This window comes from Nyctibius grandis, chromosome 3, assembly GCF_013368605.1.
Source record: "Nyctibius grandis isolate bNycGra1 chromosome 3, bNycGra1.pri, whole genome shotgun sequence".
In the NCBI taxonomy this organism is placed as follows: domain Eukaryota; kingdom Metazoa; phylum Chordata; class Aves; order Nyctibiiformes; family Nyctibiidae; genus Nyctibius; species Nyctibius grandis.
This window is the reverse complement of record NC_090660.1, coordinates 36,469,785-36,482,591: the sequence shown is the minus strand read 5'-3', so window position 1 is coordinate 36,482,591 and position 12,807 is coordinate 36,469,785. Positions and strand designations below refer to the sequence as shown.

Genomic DNA, 12,807 nt, shown 5'->3' with positions numbered 1-12,807 from the left:
TACATTAATACAACACAGCGAAGTCTCTTTGGAAATCCCTCTTCCTCAGATTCTCCTGCCAGGAGTATACGCTGCACAGAAAGGAGGCAGAACTGAAACAGAAACCCCAGATGATTATGCTTAATGTAAAAAAAAAAAAAACCCCAAAAAACCCCCAAAAAACCAAAACAACCAAGGAAAAATACATGGAACACTGAAATGCCAGCACACTCACAGAAAGTCACCCCAAAAATATAAATGAAGGCCGCACTTTTTAGAACTGAAAAGACTTTTTTTTTCACCTTTTTTTTTAAAAAATCTCCTGCAAAGTCAAGATAGGATCACAAAGTTCAGCCAGTTTAGGAGGATTAAGGGTTAGGGGTTAGGCTTCATTCATTTGGGGATGTAAATTAGTGGCAGAGGGACAGCAGCTTGACTGGTGAGGAAAGGGAGGAAGGAGGCGGCAGGTCAAAGAGCAAACCATGCGCGACTGCAGGCTTTTGCTGGAATAAATCTCAAATGACAATACATCTGGCACTCCACCACACGAAAATAAAATGCAGGACTATTGCCCAATATACTTGAAAAGCCTCCTCTGTTACTAAGTGAATAAAGGCAGGATGATAAAATCTGCGTTTCTGTCAGCAATAGCATCAATTATGGCTAGGTCCTTATTCCACTCTTCCTACTCCTAACAGTGCAAGGAAAATAGAAATCTACTGATCTTCTTTTCTAAGCATTCCTCTGGCTGTGACAAACCCTCATGTATACAAAAAAAAAACAAAACAGAACAACCCCACAGCTTGCTCCTCATCTGACTGCCCTGGACAGCAGTAGCAATGTGGCAGCACAGGGCTATGACCAGAATGCACTTCCATTACCCGAGAGCCTTCATATCCACAGGTTCCCCATATAATTTCAAATGCTTATATGATGCTCTGCCCCAGTAGCCATAGAAAATTAACAGCCAGTTCCTCTCAGCCCTCCTTTCAGCTGCCTAGCTCTGTGACCCCAGAGTCTACATTAGAAATATACCACAATAAAATCTTCACAAGAATATTTTTAACTATTTCTACCTGCCTTTAGTATGCATCACATCTGCTAAAGTTACCAGCAAAATAATTACTCCCATTGACAAGACTACAACGATGTAGTAATGAGAGAGTTATGCCGTGCTCTATTAGAAACAGAAATCCCAGATAATTTCTGGAGTCCAGCTTTTTCACTGCCTAAGCAACAGGTTGCATTTTATAGATCGAGACTGGCTTGCAATGTTTGCAGTTAGAAAAGCTCATTTTGGCTTGAAAACTGAGTAAACATAGTCAGGAAGTGATTGAAGGAGCATGAACCGCCAAGATATAATTTATAGTTACTTTCCCACACTTTAAACTATAGTTCTGTTCCTTGGACTCCAAAATTATTGAAATAATTAAAACAATAGATTGCCAATCCAGAAGTGCCTAATACTATCTAATTCAATTGTCACTGTTTTATTTCAGTCCATTTTAAAAGCAAGTCATCTACTGAAAACAATCTGGAAAGAAATGATTCCAAAAACATACACACACACACACACACACACACACACACATACATAAACTGAAGTCCTATGAGTCCCTCAAGACTGTATTGCCATTTCAACCTAAATTATTTAAGGAGCTACAAAACAATTATATGTATGGATCAGATGAGCTGGTTGTTAAGCAGGCAAGTCTTATATTAAACCATGAAACCTCTATTCTACTTTCAGTCAGGATGTTACTTCTAGAAGATGAACCAAACACAGCTCTCAGGGGAAGCAGGAGGAGAGTCTTCTGCTGTCACAAAGAGTCCATATCTCTAAGACAAGTATTTTCACTCCCTGATACCTGGCAACTCAGAAACTACCCCAAGGTAAGGACGCTAGGCAAGTTCAGTTGCTGTCTTCCTTCCCCCACACTCCCACCAGCACACCTAGAAGAAGAACTCCTTGAGAACAAGGGTGTCCTGGACTGGGATGTCCCAGAACTGCAGTCAGCTGCTAGAGGTAACTGAGGCAGTGGCAGAAGCATTTTAGCAGTAAAGGGTTTGACAGGGACCAAGCAGCCAGTTTGTCCCTCAATGGAAGCTCCTTCCCCTTGCTACCTCTGTTGATTGCAAATGCATTTCAGCTACTTTACTGCCCTCACCGGCTGTGCCACAGCTTCCACTCCTCTGCCCTCCATGCTTTTCCCTACACTCCCCTGTGCTGACTCCACACTCCGTATTTGCTTCTCTTCCCCAGCCTTTACACCTTCTCAACTCATTACTTCTGTGTGGAAGCGGTATTTTTACACTGTTACAATTCTTAAAACAGGCTGAAAGAAAAAACATTGAAAAGGAACTATATTACTATTTCAGCAAGCTGAACAATTTGGAAGTAACTTTCTGCTTTCAGTATTTTATTATTTCAGTTAATGAAGGTGCAGATAATTACAGGATCTTTTTCCCAAGATCACTTTTTTTTCCCCTGTGAGTGCAAGAAGCAAGCAAGCAAAAGTAAGTCACACCTCAGTATCAGATTAATCTATACAATTATTAGCCCAAAAAGCTTTGGTGGTCTCCCCTAGAGAGAAAAAGCATTTAGCAGGAAATGGAACACAAAAGTCCTGCTGTCGCTTTCTCTGTTTATCACAGTCCATCTACCTGTACACACTCAACCACAGGTAAAAATAATAGTGAAATTAAAGACATTTTATGGCACTGATTTGATGGGGACAGAATTTCACCCTTTGCATCTTGAGTAGACAGCAGATACATCAATACACTGTGTTTTTTTCCTTCCAGTTAACAGTGGAATTAAAAATCACTAGAAAAGTTATCTAGACCAGACCCTACCAGGGATATTCTTCATGGCAGTTAAGCAACAGATCAAACAACATTCATACATTATAGTACACACCTGAGGAAGCTAAAATAGATAGGGTCCATACAAAACAAGCTTTCCTGTTTCAGTTCAGATTCGCACAGATTAGAGAACGAATAATGGTGGCTTCCCAAGTTTTTAGGCTGTCCTTCTGGTGGAATCAGTTCACATTTTATAGTCTCATTAAGAACTGCTTAGATCTCAGCCCATAACATTGCCTAGGCATGAAGACGCTCGATTTGCCAATGAAAACGAGAAACTGATTTTGACATTTAATGTGTCATATCTATTTTATTTATAATCTCTTAACAGTAATGAGACATATCCTTTGTAAAATAGGATTAAACAGATACGTAAACTGTTACACAAAACTGTGGTGAATTCAATTTGGGAAGGAAATGAAGGTTTCTCTCTTTTTCATGACTTAGTCAAGAACCCTTCCAAGAGGGCTCTTAAAGGGGAGAGGTGGCAGCCTGCCTCACAAGTGAAGACAGCAGCCCCTAAATCAAGTGTCACACAGCTTCAAACCCTAAGGAGTCATCAGTCATGCTTGCAAGAGGGGAAGGAGCAGCCTCCTTCCTTGAGATCAATGAGGCAAACCCAGTATACTCCTTCTGCTCTCCTAAGGATGATTGATGACTCCTCAGCAGCTGAAGTGTGTGACATTTGATTTCACTCACTGATAAGATTGTGTCTATCCAAACACCTTCTAGTTAAAGTTTCTGGGGCCCCTACATAGCTGTACTTTGTGACGTTTTACACAAAGCTCAATTGTTCAATGATTAATGAATTTCTCAACAATAGAAGAATATTCTGTAAGAGAATTTTGTAACTGTGTTGCTTGATATTCTGATCACAACACAAAACGGGAAGCTAGGCTCCTCAAGAAAAGTAGTGGAAGATCTCCTGCATTTGTCAAATGACACTTAGTAGGGAAAACAGTCCTAAAAGAAAACTGGCTTTTTTCCTTAACACTTTAAATATGCTCTTTAGGTCTGCTTTCCAGAAACCTAATGCCAATTGATTGATTAAAAATACTTTCCAAAACTTTAACGAAGCAGACTTACACATGATTATAGATTTTAACAGACTTGAAACATGCTTTATAGCTTTCTTATTTTTCTTACAACACCATATTCCTATCTAGTTATTCCACATTTTGAAATGATGCCATCAGCATGATTTGAAACTATGCTTCGCAATGCTTTGTAACTATAAGGCACACTTCTCTTTATAGGTTCTAAAACATGCCTGCTTTATATTAAATCTAGTTGTATCAGAGGTCTTGTTAAATAAACTTTTTTAATATCATGTAAATTGCGCAGCACTATTTACATATATTATAGTGCTCATACTCAATTTTTCTGCTTTTAAGATTGATATTGAATTAAATGTTTTAAGCAGCTGTATTTTTATCTCTCTTACAATATCACCATCAGGAAATATAAAAATGTTTTTCGACTCTGAATCTATAAGTGACATGTTCAGCTGGATTCTGCCCCGGATGCCTTTGGGAGTTTAGCACTTTGCCACAAATTCACGGATCTCTGATAAAGAAGAACCAGGCAACTCAGAAGTCTGTTAGAAAATATGTTCAAAGGGTGCTAAACTGTACTCCAACAGGTTGTCAGTTATATCTGTACATCTTTTCTCAGTTCTTTTAAGGTCAAGTGCTTCATATACTTCTAGTCTGAATATTACTTTCCTAACTCTGTAAGTTTGTTCGTCACAAAGCATACTGGTAAATCAGAAGAAGAATACTGCAGTACAATCCAGTAAAAGATGATGAATGTGGCTATCTTAACCCTTCAGAATGAATGACAGGAACAGAATGGCACTACTGTCAAAAAAAATGCTCCACATAACCTTTATCATTTTGCCAAAACCAGCCCACCTGAAGAAACCAAAGAGAAAATCCAAGTTTGATCTTGCCAAACGAATCTTTCATTTAAAATCTGAAACAAAGGCATTGCTTTTGCCAAATATTGCTAAGCTTCGCTGGGGCCTCGTGTGAAAAACCAAGAGCTCCAGCTATTTAGAATTCATATTTGATGTAAAACTTGGGCTTGTTCCCACTTAATGCAAATAAGAGCCTGCATGTTACCTTGAAGCTCTTTAAATTAAAAATGATACTGACACAGAACTGTGCCAAATTAACTCAGCTATGATGAAATGATTATAAAAACATGGTGTTATGAACCATCTTGGCACTTACAGAAACAATGAAGTCTCCATAACATTCTGAAAATATGTTAAAATGAAAATAAAGACTGGTTTTGAAGTCAACATTTTATTTCCAAATATTATACTCTTAAGGAATTTAAAATACTAAATATAATGAGATACAAAATCAAACAGATATTTATGTTGAAAAATATATTTTTTAAAAAACTTTTAACATGATAGATTTCTAATGCTGACATGCTTTAATGTCATAGACTGAAAAATAAATTAGGTATGATCTTTTGGACAATAGTGTTTGGCCTATAATATAACCTTATAAAAACTTGTACTTTTCTTCACTAAAAAATTGAAATACCTTTTCTTTCTAAACCAAAAAAATTATCTTACATTCTCTCTCATGGTTCATTATGAGATAAACTAAAATCATACTCAGAAGATGCCCTTAGCAATGCCAGTAACTGTTGTTAAGGACAACGAAGTTGACAGGTAAACAGGAGTTTACATCATACAGGGTCTCATTTTCCAGTCTGAAGTGTACTACCTCAAATACTTGAGCATACAATATGAATACTCTACAACTTGAGGAAGACTTCTCCTCAGTTATCCACTAATGAGAACCTGTACCTTGAAAGTACATGAAGATTTTTTGAAGGGTACGTTTGTTCGACAAACAGCCACAGTTCTACCAGAACTAGCTACTTAAAGTGGTAACGGATAATTCCCAAATTCCTTTACGTATCATATACATTAGGAAGCAGGGAAGTCAAATTCTTCAATGAAAATTATGTTCTGAAACTGTCAGACAAGCTCCACTTAAAAACTAAATTCATACACAGTGTGTGTTTGTGTGAATTGTTTTTCCCTTCGCTCTCATTACTCTTCAACCCAGTCACCTCCAATTACATTTATTAGGATAAATATGTAAACAACATTTCCATGAAAACAGCTGATCAACTGTAAGACAGAGACCTTACTGGTGTGTTCACTAAAAGCACGGAGCACTATGTGCTCTGAAATACCTACTAGACTTCAAGTAACCTACATGGAAGAGAATATCTATGAATACCCAAACTGGGAAAAGTCATGATGGAAGGTATGGGACGTGTGGGATGGGTGGGAAGACAGGCTTAGCACTCATGCATGAGTGCCCAGATTATTCTGTGGAATACATAAATTCAGAGAAATACAAATACTTCCCAGAAACAGCTGAGGTGAACAAAAAGAGAAGAAACCAGAGAAGACTCTTGGAAACTTGCCTAATTTCCTCTGAGCACACAGTCCACCCAATTGGCAAGCTCACAGGGAAATCCAACTTGCATCATTGTGACTCTGAAACAGTCTTTCCCTGCAACTGCCATGAAGAGATAATGGTTTTCCCGATCTGTGGCCGTCAGATGACTAGGCTGTTTTGAAGCTGGAACTCCTTCTTTATCCAAAAATTTCAAAATTCAAGGACTTGCTTCTGACCCAGAAGACATCTACCAAAATTTTCCATTAAATGGTCCACCCTTCTCCTGTTGTTCAGAAAATCTTTATTCTGGTATTTTCTAAATTCTGAATGCTTAACTTTGAAACCCGCAAAAAGCATTGTGTCTTTTGGAAAACTGCAATTCTGCACTCTTGCATAATTGTTAAATGTTGTTATTCTTAGAATAAATGTCTATTTAAAACAAACCAAAAAAAGCTAAACTAACAGGTTGAAACCCTTGCACCTACCTGTTGTAGCTGAAAAACATTATAGGTTGTCATCCTCTATTTGGATCCATTAATAAAGGAGGAGAGGTGCTTTCCTTACTGATTTCACTTATATTTACTGATAGAAATGGAACGTGTCAGCCCGAATTCCATTTTAGGATCACACCGGCAGTATGCTCTAGTTCTCAACGATGTTTTCTTTTCACTTTTCCTGACCTGTTCTCTCCAACAGATTTCCTTCCAGTCCTGCAACCTTCCTGAGTCCTTCTTCTTATCTAGTAAAATCAATCTGAAATCCAAGCTTTTTATTCAATTCACTTTCTTATCATCCAGACCACTTGTCTATCACATTGGCTACTTCTGCACAGGACCCAAAATCATGCTGATATCAGGTCTCCTCCACAACGAACACTCACATTCAAATCCATGCCTTTCCTTATACTGATCAGTCACTACCATACCCTCCTCAGTTCTACAAAGTATCTTTTCAGCTAATCAATAAATCATTTCCTCTAACCTCAATCTAAATTCTAACATCTTCAGAGCTCTCCCACTACATCTTGGTTACTCATCAGATCTGTCCCATGTCTCTCACAGCCTTCTTCAGTTTTTGATGTGGTTTGAACCTAGTCTATTTGCCAATTACTAGGCCAATGCTGGGCCATCACCCTGACCCATTGTTTCCATGCTCCTCTTTTCACGTCCCCCTCTCAGTCTTCCCAATACAGAACTATGCCACTGTCTAACGAGCAGCCTAAGTTTCCATCTAAGAGTTCAAATTTTCTTCTCTCCTTTCCTGGCAGGTTCCAACCACTCTCTCTGCCATTACTCCACATCTGGTCCTGCCTTCTGACAAACTGAAGGATCAGGGAAAGGCTTGCAGACCATAAAGAGAAAAGACCCTAAGAAGCAATTTGCTAATTGCACATTACAAATGAAGTCTTAAAATTCTCTTTTACCAGAAACTGCAAGTTATTCCCTACATTAAAAAAAGAAATTCAATTCATGTTCAAATCACAGAATGGACAGCCATTATTTGCTCACCTGAAATATTTGTTTCAAGGAGAAAAGTGCCCGCCTCAGCTCCCGTCCATTGGAATTGTAAAGTTTTTCTGGAAAAAAAAAAAAGACAACAGAAAGAAGTTCAGTATAAAAAATCCTGATGACACGTCAAAAAAGCAGTACGGATTTCAAAAGAGTTGAAGAGTCATAGCGCCCATTTGCCATTAGGTAGATTGCTGTTAAAGAAAGCAGCTTTGTTTTTTATATATACAGGACTCGTTCATTAAAAAAGTGCAAGTAAAACCAGGGTTTAGTTATCCATAACTTCCGATGGCATCTCCCAGGTAAATTCACAATAGCTTTAACAAGATCAATGAGAAACAATGCTCTAAAGAGTTTTTGAAAATGGCTAGAAATACTGCTCTTTCTGCATTAAGGAAAATTTAGGGTTTATTGAAAGTACCAGATTAGTCTCAAAAGACTCAACTGAGAGCACTCTTTGCTTTTGTTATCAAAGCTAGAGCCACTGAATCCCATCCTTGACTGCCTTCCCTCTAGACATTCTTTTCTCATGTTCTCATCTTTCTATTGTTAAATCCTTTCTGCAATGGCAATGAACATTAATAACAGAAATAGTTGGACAGTCTGTTCTAAGCATAATTCAAAACAGTGTTTTATTCTCATGAAAACTGATCTTGATCTTTTTCTAAATGAAGCAGAAGCCTTCTTTTCATCATCCAATACTGAAATATATTACTTCATTTATTCTCCTACTAATGCATACTCATAGAAATAATTTAAACAAGACAAAAGCAACTCCTCTGCTATCTTTCTGAACTCTGCAACAATGTTTGTGCCTTTGGAAGAAGTCTTGGACTATACATCTCAAGTTTATTATTGTGCATTTGGAAGTGATTTGTGACTATGCATGGATGGAGCAGAAGGTATGCTCTTCAAGTCTTCCTGTTCTACTACATTTGGCATATCTGATAGAGACTATATGCAACGCTTCTACAGTCCTAAATTGAATTTTATTACACTAATAAAATCTGAGCACAATCACAAAGGAAAATCAAATCTTCACAGTCACCTCCCATGACACACTTTGCCTCACCCACAGATCATCATGAAAGGACCTTCTCTGCAGTGGAAAGGCCAGCAGGTCATGAGATCAAAGCTGGAATGCCCGTGGAGTGGGAATATTCTCATGAGAAAATGAAATATCAAACCCCAAAGTTTTATTTCTTGCTCTCCCTTGTCTACTTCTCTTTTAACTAATACTTTACTTGACAAAATCAAATACAATTTTATTTCCCTCTCTCAGGAAGTTACAAAAAAAGGCCTAGCATTTGAGGATTCAATGCATTTATAACTCAGTAATCATTTTTTACTTCAATCAAATAAGGTCGGTTTTAATTTTAGAAAAACATTTCTTATTCCCAACAGTCATCTTTAACCAAAGGAAAAATGTGAAGTAAAACTTCAGAAAAACTTACACTTTTTTTGTAAACTTTGAAAGTAGTTTTGTTCATCCCTAATTGCCTCTGATTTCAAAGGCAGAACGTGTAGAATTGGCAAAATTATTGTTGTTATAAGTTGTCTCTTTCCTTACACTGTTTATAGAATCCTGACAAAACACTGGAGAAATGGATTTCACTTCAAGCTATAAAATAGAGGCATACTTTAATTACTCTCACTTAAAAATGCACTGGCATGTGAAAGTACATTTCTTGGCAGGATAAAGAGTAATTTTGTCAGGAAAGCTTAAAGAATAATAAAGGTCTTTTAAGACCCGGTCTGTCAACTTTACATGCCATATTACACAAAATATTCCTTTTTGAAAGATACCTCCATCTGGCATTTGTTATTATTGATTTCCCTCTATTCATAATTCACCAGCATCATTACCAGCAGAATCTCTCCAAACAAGGCAGTACATTATCATCTTAATTAAGAAAGGCACCACTTCTTAAAGTGCTGGCAACTTTGTACATAAATATCAACATCCTAACAAATGCCATCTGTTGGTCTTGGGTCTTAAACAGGAACAATCATTATTCCAGTCTGGGGTAAAGTCCTAACGAACCCTTGTTATGATACCATAACGCTGGTTGCTTTCATTGGTGCGTGCAGATTTTTGGTACATCTCAGAGGAACAATGCCGAACATTCTTCTTCTTGGTCTCTTCACAGAGCGTAACCTCATCCTTGGCAATCAGCACAAACAACGCTCTCCCTGCTCGTGTGTAGCAAGGAGGACAGAAGTTATTAACTGCAGCTCAAAAAGGGGTCTATCATTAGTGTTGAGGAATCAATAACTGCTGGAAGTATCAAGTTTGGCAACAGCAGTGGAAACAAGACAGCAGCAAGTATCACAAACGCTTGAGCTGGTCTGACACCCCTTTTGAGGAGCAACAGTCCAGGTAAGTCATCTCATTTCTGACATCTACTACCAGCGCGCAGCAATCTACACAGAGACAATGTACATTCACAGATCCCTCCTCACGTGGCACTAAACTTGTTAAACCAGCTCATAAATACAAGTTCCTAACCTCTTCACCTGATATTCTTACACATGGGCAATGTACTTACTTTCTACCTAAGTCTTGGCACCAACATCTTATAGTGCTGGTAGCCATCAAAAGCATTCACAAAGCATAACCCAAAGAGGAAAGTGAGATGGTCACTCCTCAGAGTCGTGCTGCATCAGAAGATGTTTTGGTTTAGAAAACCGCAGTCCAGGGCAAACCTCACCCAGGGCAGGAAAGCCTGCGTAAGCCAAGGTACTACATGGGTCACAGTACCAGACTGTACTTTTATTGTATTTCTGTATGCTGTTTTTCAGAAAACGATAAATACATATACCAGATTACAGCTCAGGGACACTCGGTAAGATGCTCTCAAGGCCTTACAGGATTCCCATTTGTCAACAATAACTCTAACACCACAGGGACCTCAGGGCTCATCCCAACAGCCCCAGACTGCAACCTAGGCTATGAAAATGCATCAACAGAAACTGAAAGGCAATAATCACTCGTAAGCTCTTTTTCTACAGCAGAAAATAGAATTTAAAAACAGAGAGGGAAAGGCACACTTGCTTACGAAGTTTTCACACTGAAGACAACTGAGAAACCACAGAGCAAATGCTTTTTAATGCTCGCTGTTTTACATCAGCAATTTAAAGCATTGCCTTCTTTTAAACAGACTAAGAAATAGCCTTCCATGCTAAAGCACAGAGGTGGCTGTAATTCCCATGGTGCATCCCTGGCAGAGTTGTCCTTAACTGAAACAAATGATGCCTATGGCTTTGAAACAGAAGTCCAACTGGCTACTATCACCAGAACCAAAAAATTCTGAGGTGCTCCAAGGACAGCCCAGAAGACCTACCTGCTCACTGACTTGCTATAACGTGTTGTAGACAAGCTTGAGTACGTACAGCAGGACTGCTTTATGACAGAAATTGAACTCCAAACTTCAAGCAGGAAGATTCGCTGCTACACCTCTCCCTGAAACTTCATGAGTCTTGCCCTTTAGTAAAACACATCTCCCATCCTTCCCCAGGTCAGGTACAGGTTGGAGACACACTAGACTCATACACTTCAAGATTAGAGAAGATAAAACAGGTCAGGGAGTTTGAGATATCTGACTGTATCTACCTATTAATGACTGCATTTCTGACAGTTATGTCCTGATAAGCTATGTTATTGCAGTTCTTTTTTACTACTTTTCTTCAAGAAATAGAGCTGCATCTGCGGCAGTGAAATAGGTTTAACCTCAGACAGCTAGACAATAGAAAATTCTCCTGGTGGTTCCCTCTGATGTTAACTAACACTAGAGGGCACTGCTTATCTCTTTATTTTATGGGAAAAAAAAGGCTCTGTGTCCCTCCATGGGCTTCCCACTGATTAAGCAATACTGTTTGGGAGGCTGAGCTGGGACTTCATTAACCTTGAAACCCTGCTTTTTATCTGTATACTGTAGGACATCCTGAGAAACTAAAAAGCGTCAGCACAGCCAACCTCAAACATCCAAAATCAGAGTCAACTCTTTTGAAACTATCTGATAGAAAACCAGGTACTGGTACGGTTTTGAGTTTTATTTACCTTTTTGTAACGAGCAAGAGTCACATTTGTTAAATTATCCTTCACATCTTAATAGGCAGGTGTATATCCTTGAATGAAATTCCCTTAGCTGACCACTTCTTTCTACAGGCAGAGTGTCAAAGATAGCCAGGCTTGTGATACAGACAGACACAAGTGAGAGGTAGCAACCTACAAGTGCCTATTTTCTTGCAACAGCAGCACTTTGGTCGAGAGAAGGCTTCACGCTCTAAAAGAAAACCATTATGTATTACTCAGGGTTTTTGTTTACTTTTATTTTTGTAAAAATAATTCTCCTAGAGAGCAAAAGAAAACAACTCACACTAGGTGAAAAGGGATTTCTCTAGATGAATTTGGTACAAATGTGGCGGTGGAGAGGAGGCAGTTTGGTTTGCAATCGGCATCTTTTCAGAAAGCAAGAGAAGCCTTTAAAGATCTTTATTTTACCAGACCACTGGTAGCTTTCAAAGGGGATCCTATATTTTCAAAGACTACTGTCAAAGGCTCAAATTTCATTGGGTATTCAACTCATATGACTACATGGGAAAAGGGACTTTTTAAAGAAAATAATAATTGGTCTTTATATTCTTAATGGAAGTATTGACTTTTCTTCTGCTTTCTATGGGAAAATGAGTGTTTTCAATCCACGATAATAAAAGACAAAACAGAACTGGCTGAATATTGCTTGGTTCAGTCCCATGTCTTACACCTGACCTCTGCCCGACAGGGTACCATCCTCCTCCCTTCCTCTTCCATCACACCCATTGAATTAGTCCCTGGGATATAGTAATTTATGTAGCATCAGCCTTTTGAGCTATTGGCAAAGGCTCGTGAACATCTGGCTGAGCACAAATGGGAGTTGCTCTGCTTCACTTGCTGCTGCCTGAATGACCTCCACGTCTCCCATCCATGCCTCTTTTCTTTAAACTATAATTTCAAGATGAAGCTCCTTTCCTTACAAAAA

The 12,807-nt window shown here is 38.5% G+C and overlaps 1 protein-coding gene across 2 annotated transcripts in view; it reads right to left on the bottom strand.

Moving 5' to 3' along the window:
• Positions 1-12,807, bottom strand: part of FHOD3 (formin homology 2 domain containing 3) — a 433,451-nt gene that overhangs the window by 224,174 nt on the left and 196,470 nt on the right. For both annotated transcript variants that reach the window (XM_068396058.1, XM_068396059.1), the window contains exon 4: positions 7,787-7,854. In XM_068396058.1, coding sequence (XP_068252159.1) covers positions 7,787-7,854 — 68 coding nt within the window. The remainder of the gene's footprint in view (positions 1-7,786; positions 7,855-12,807) is intronic.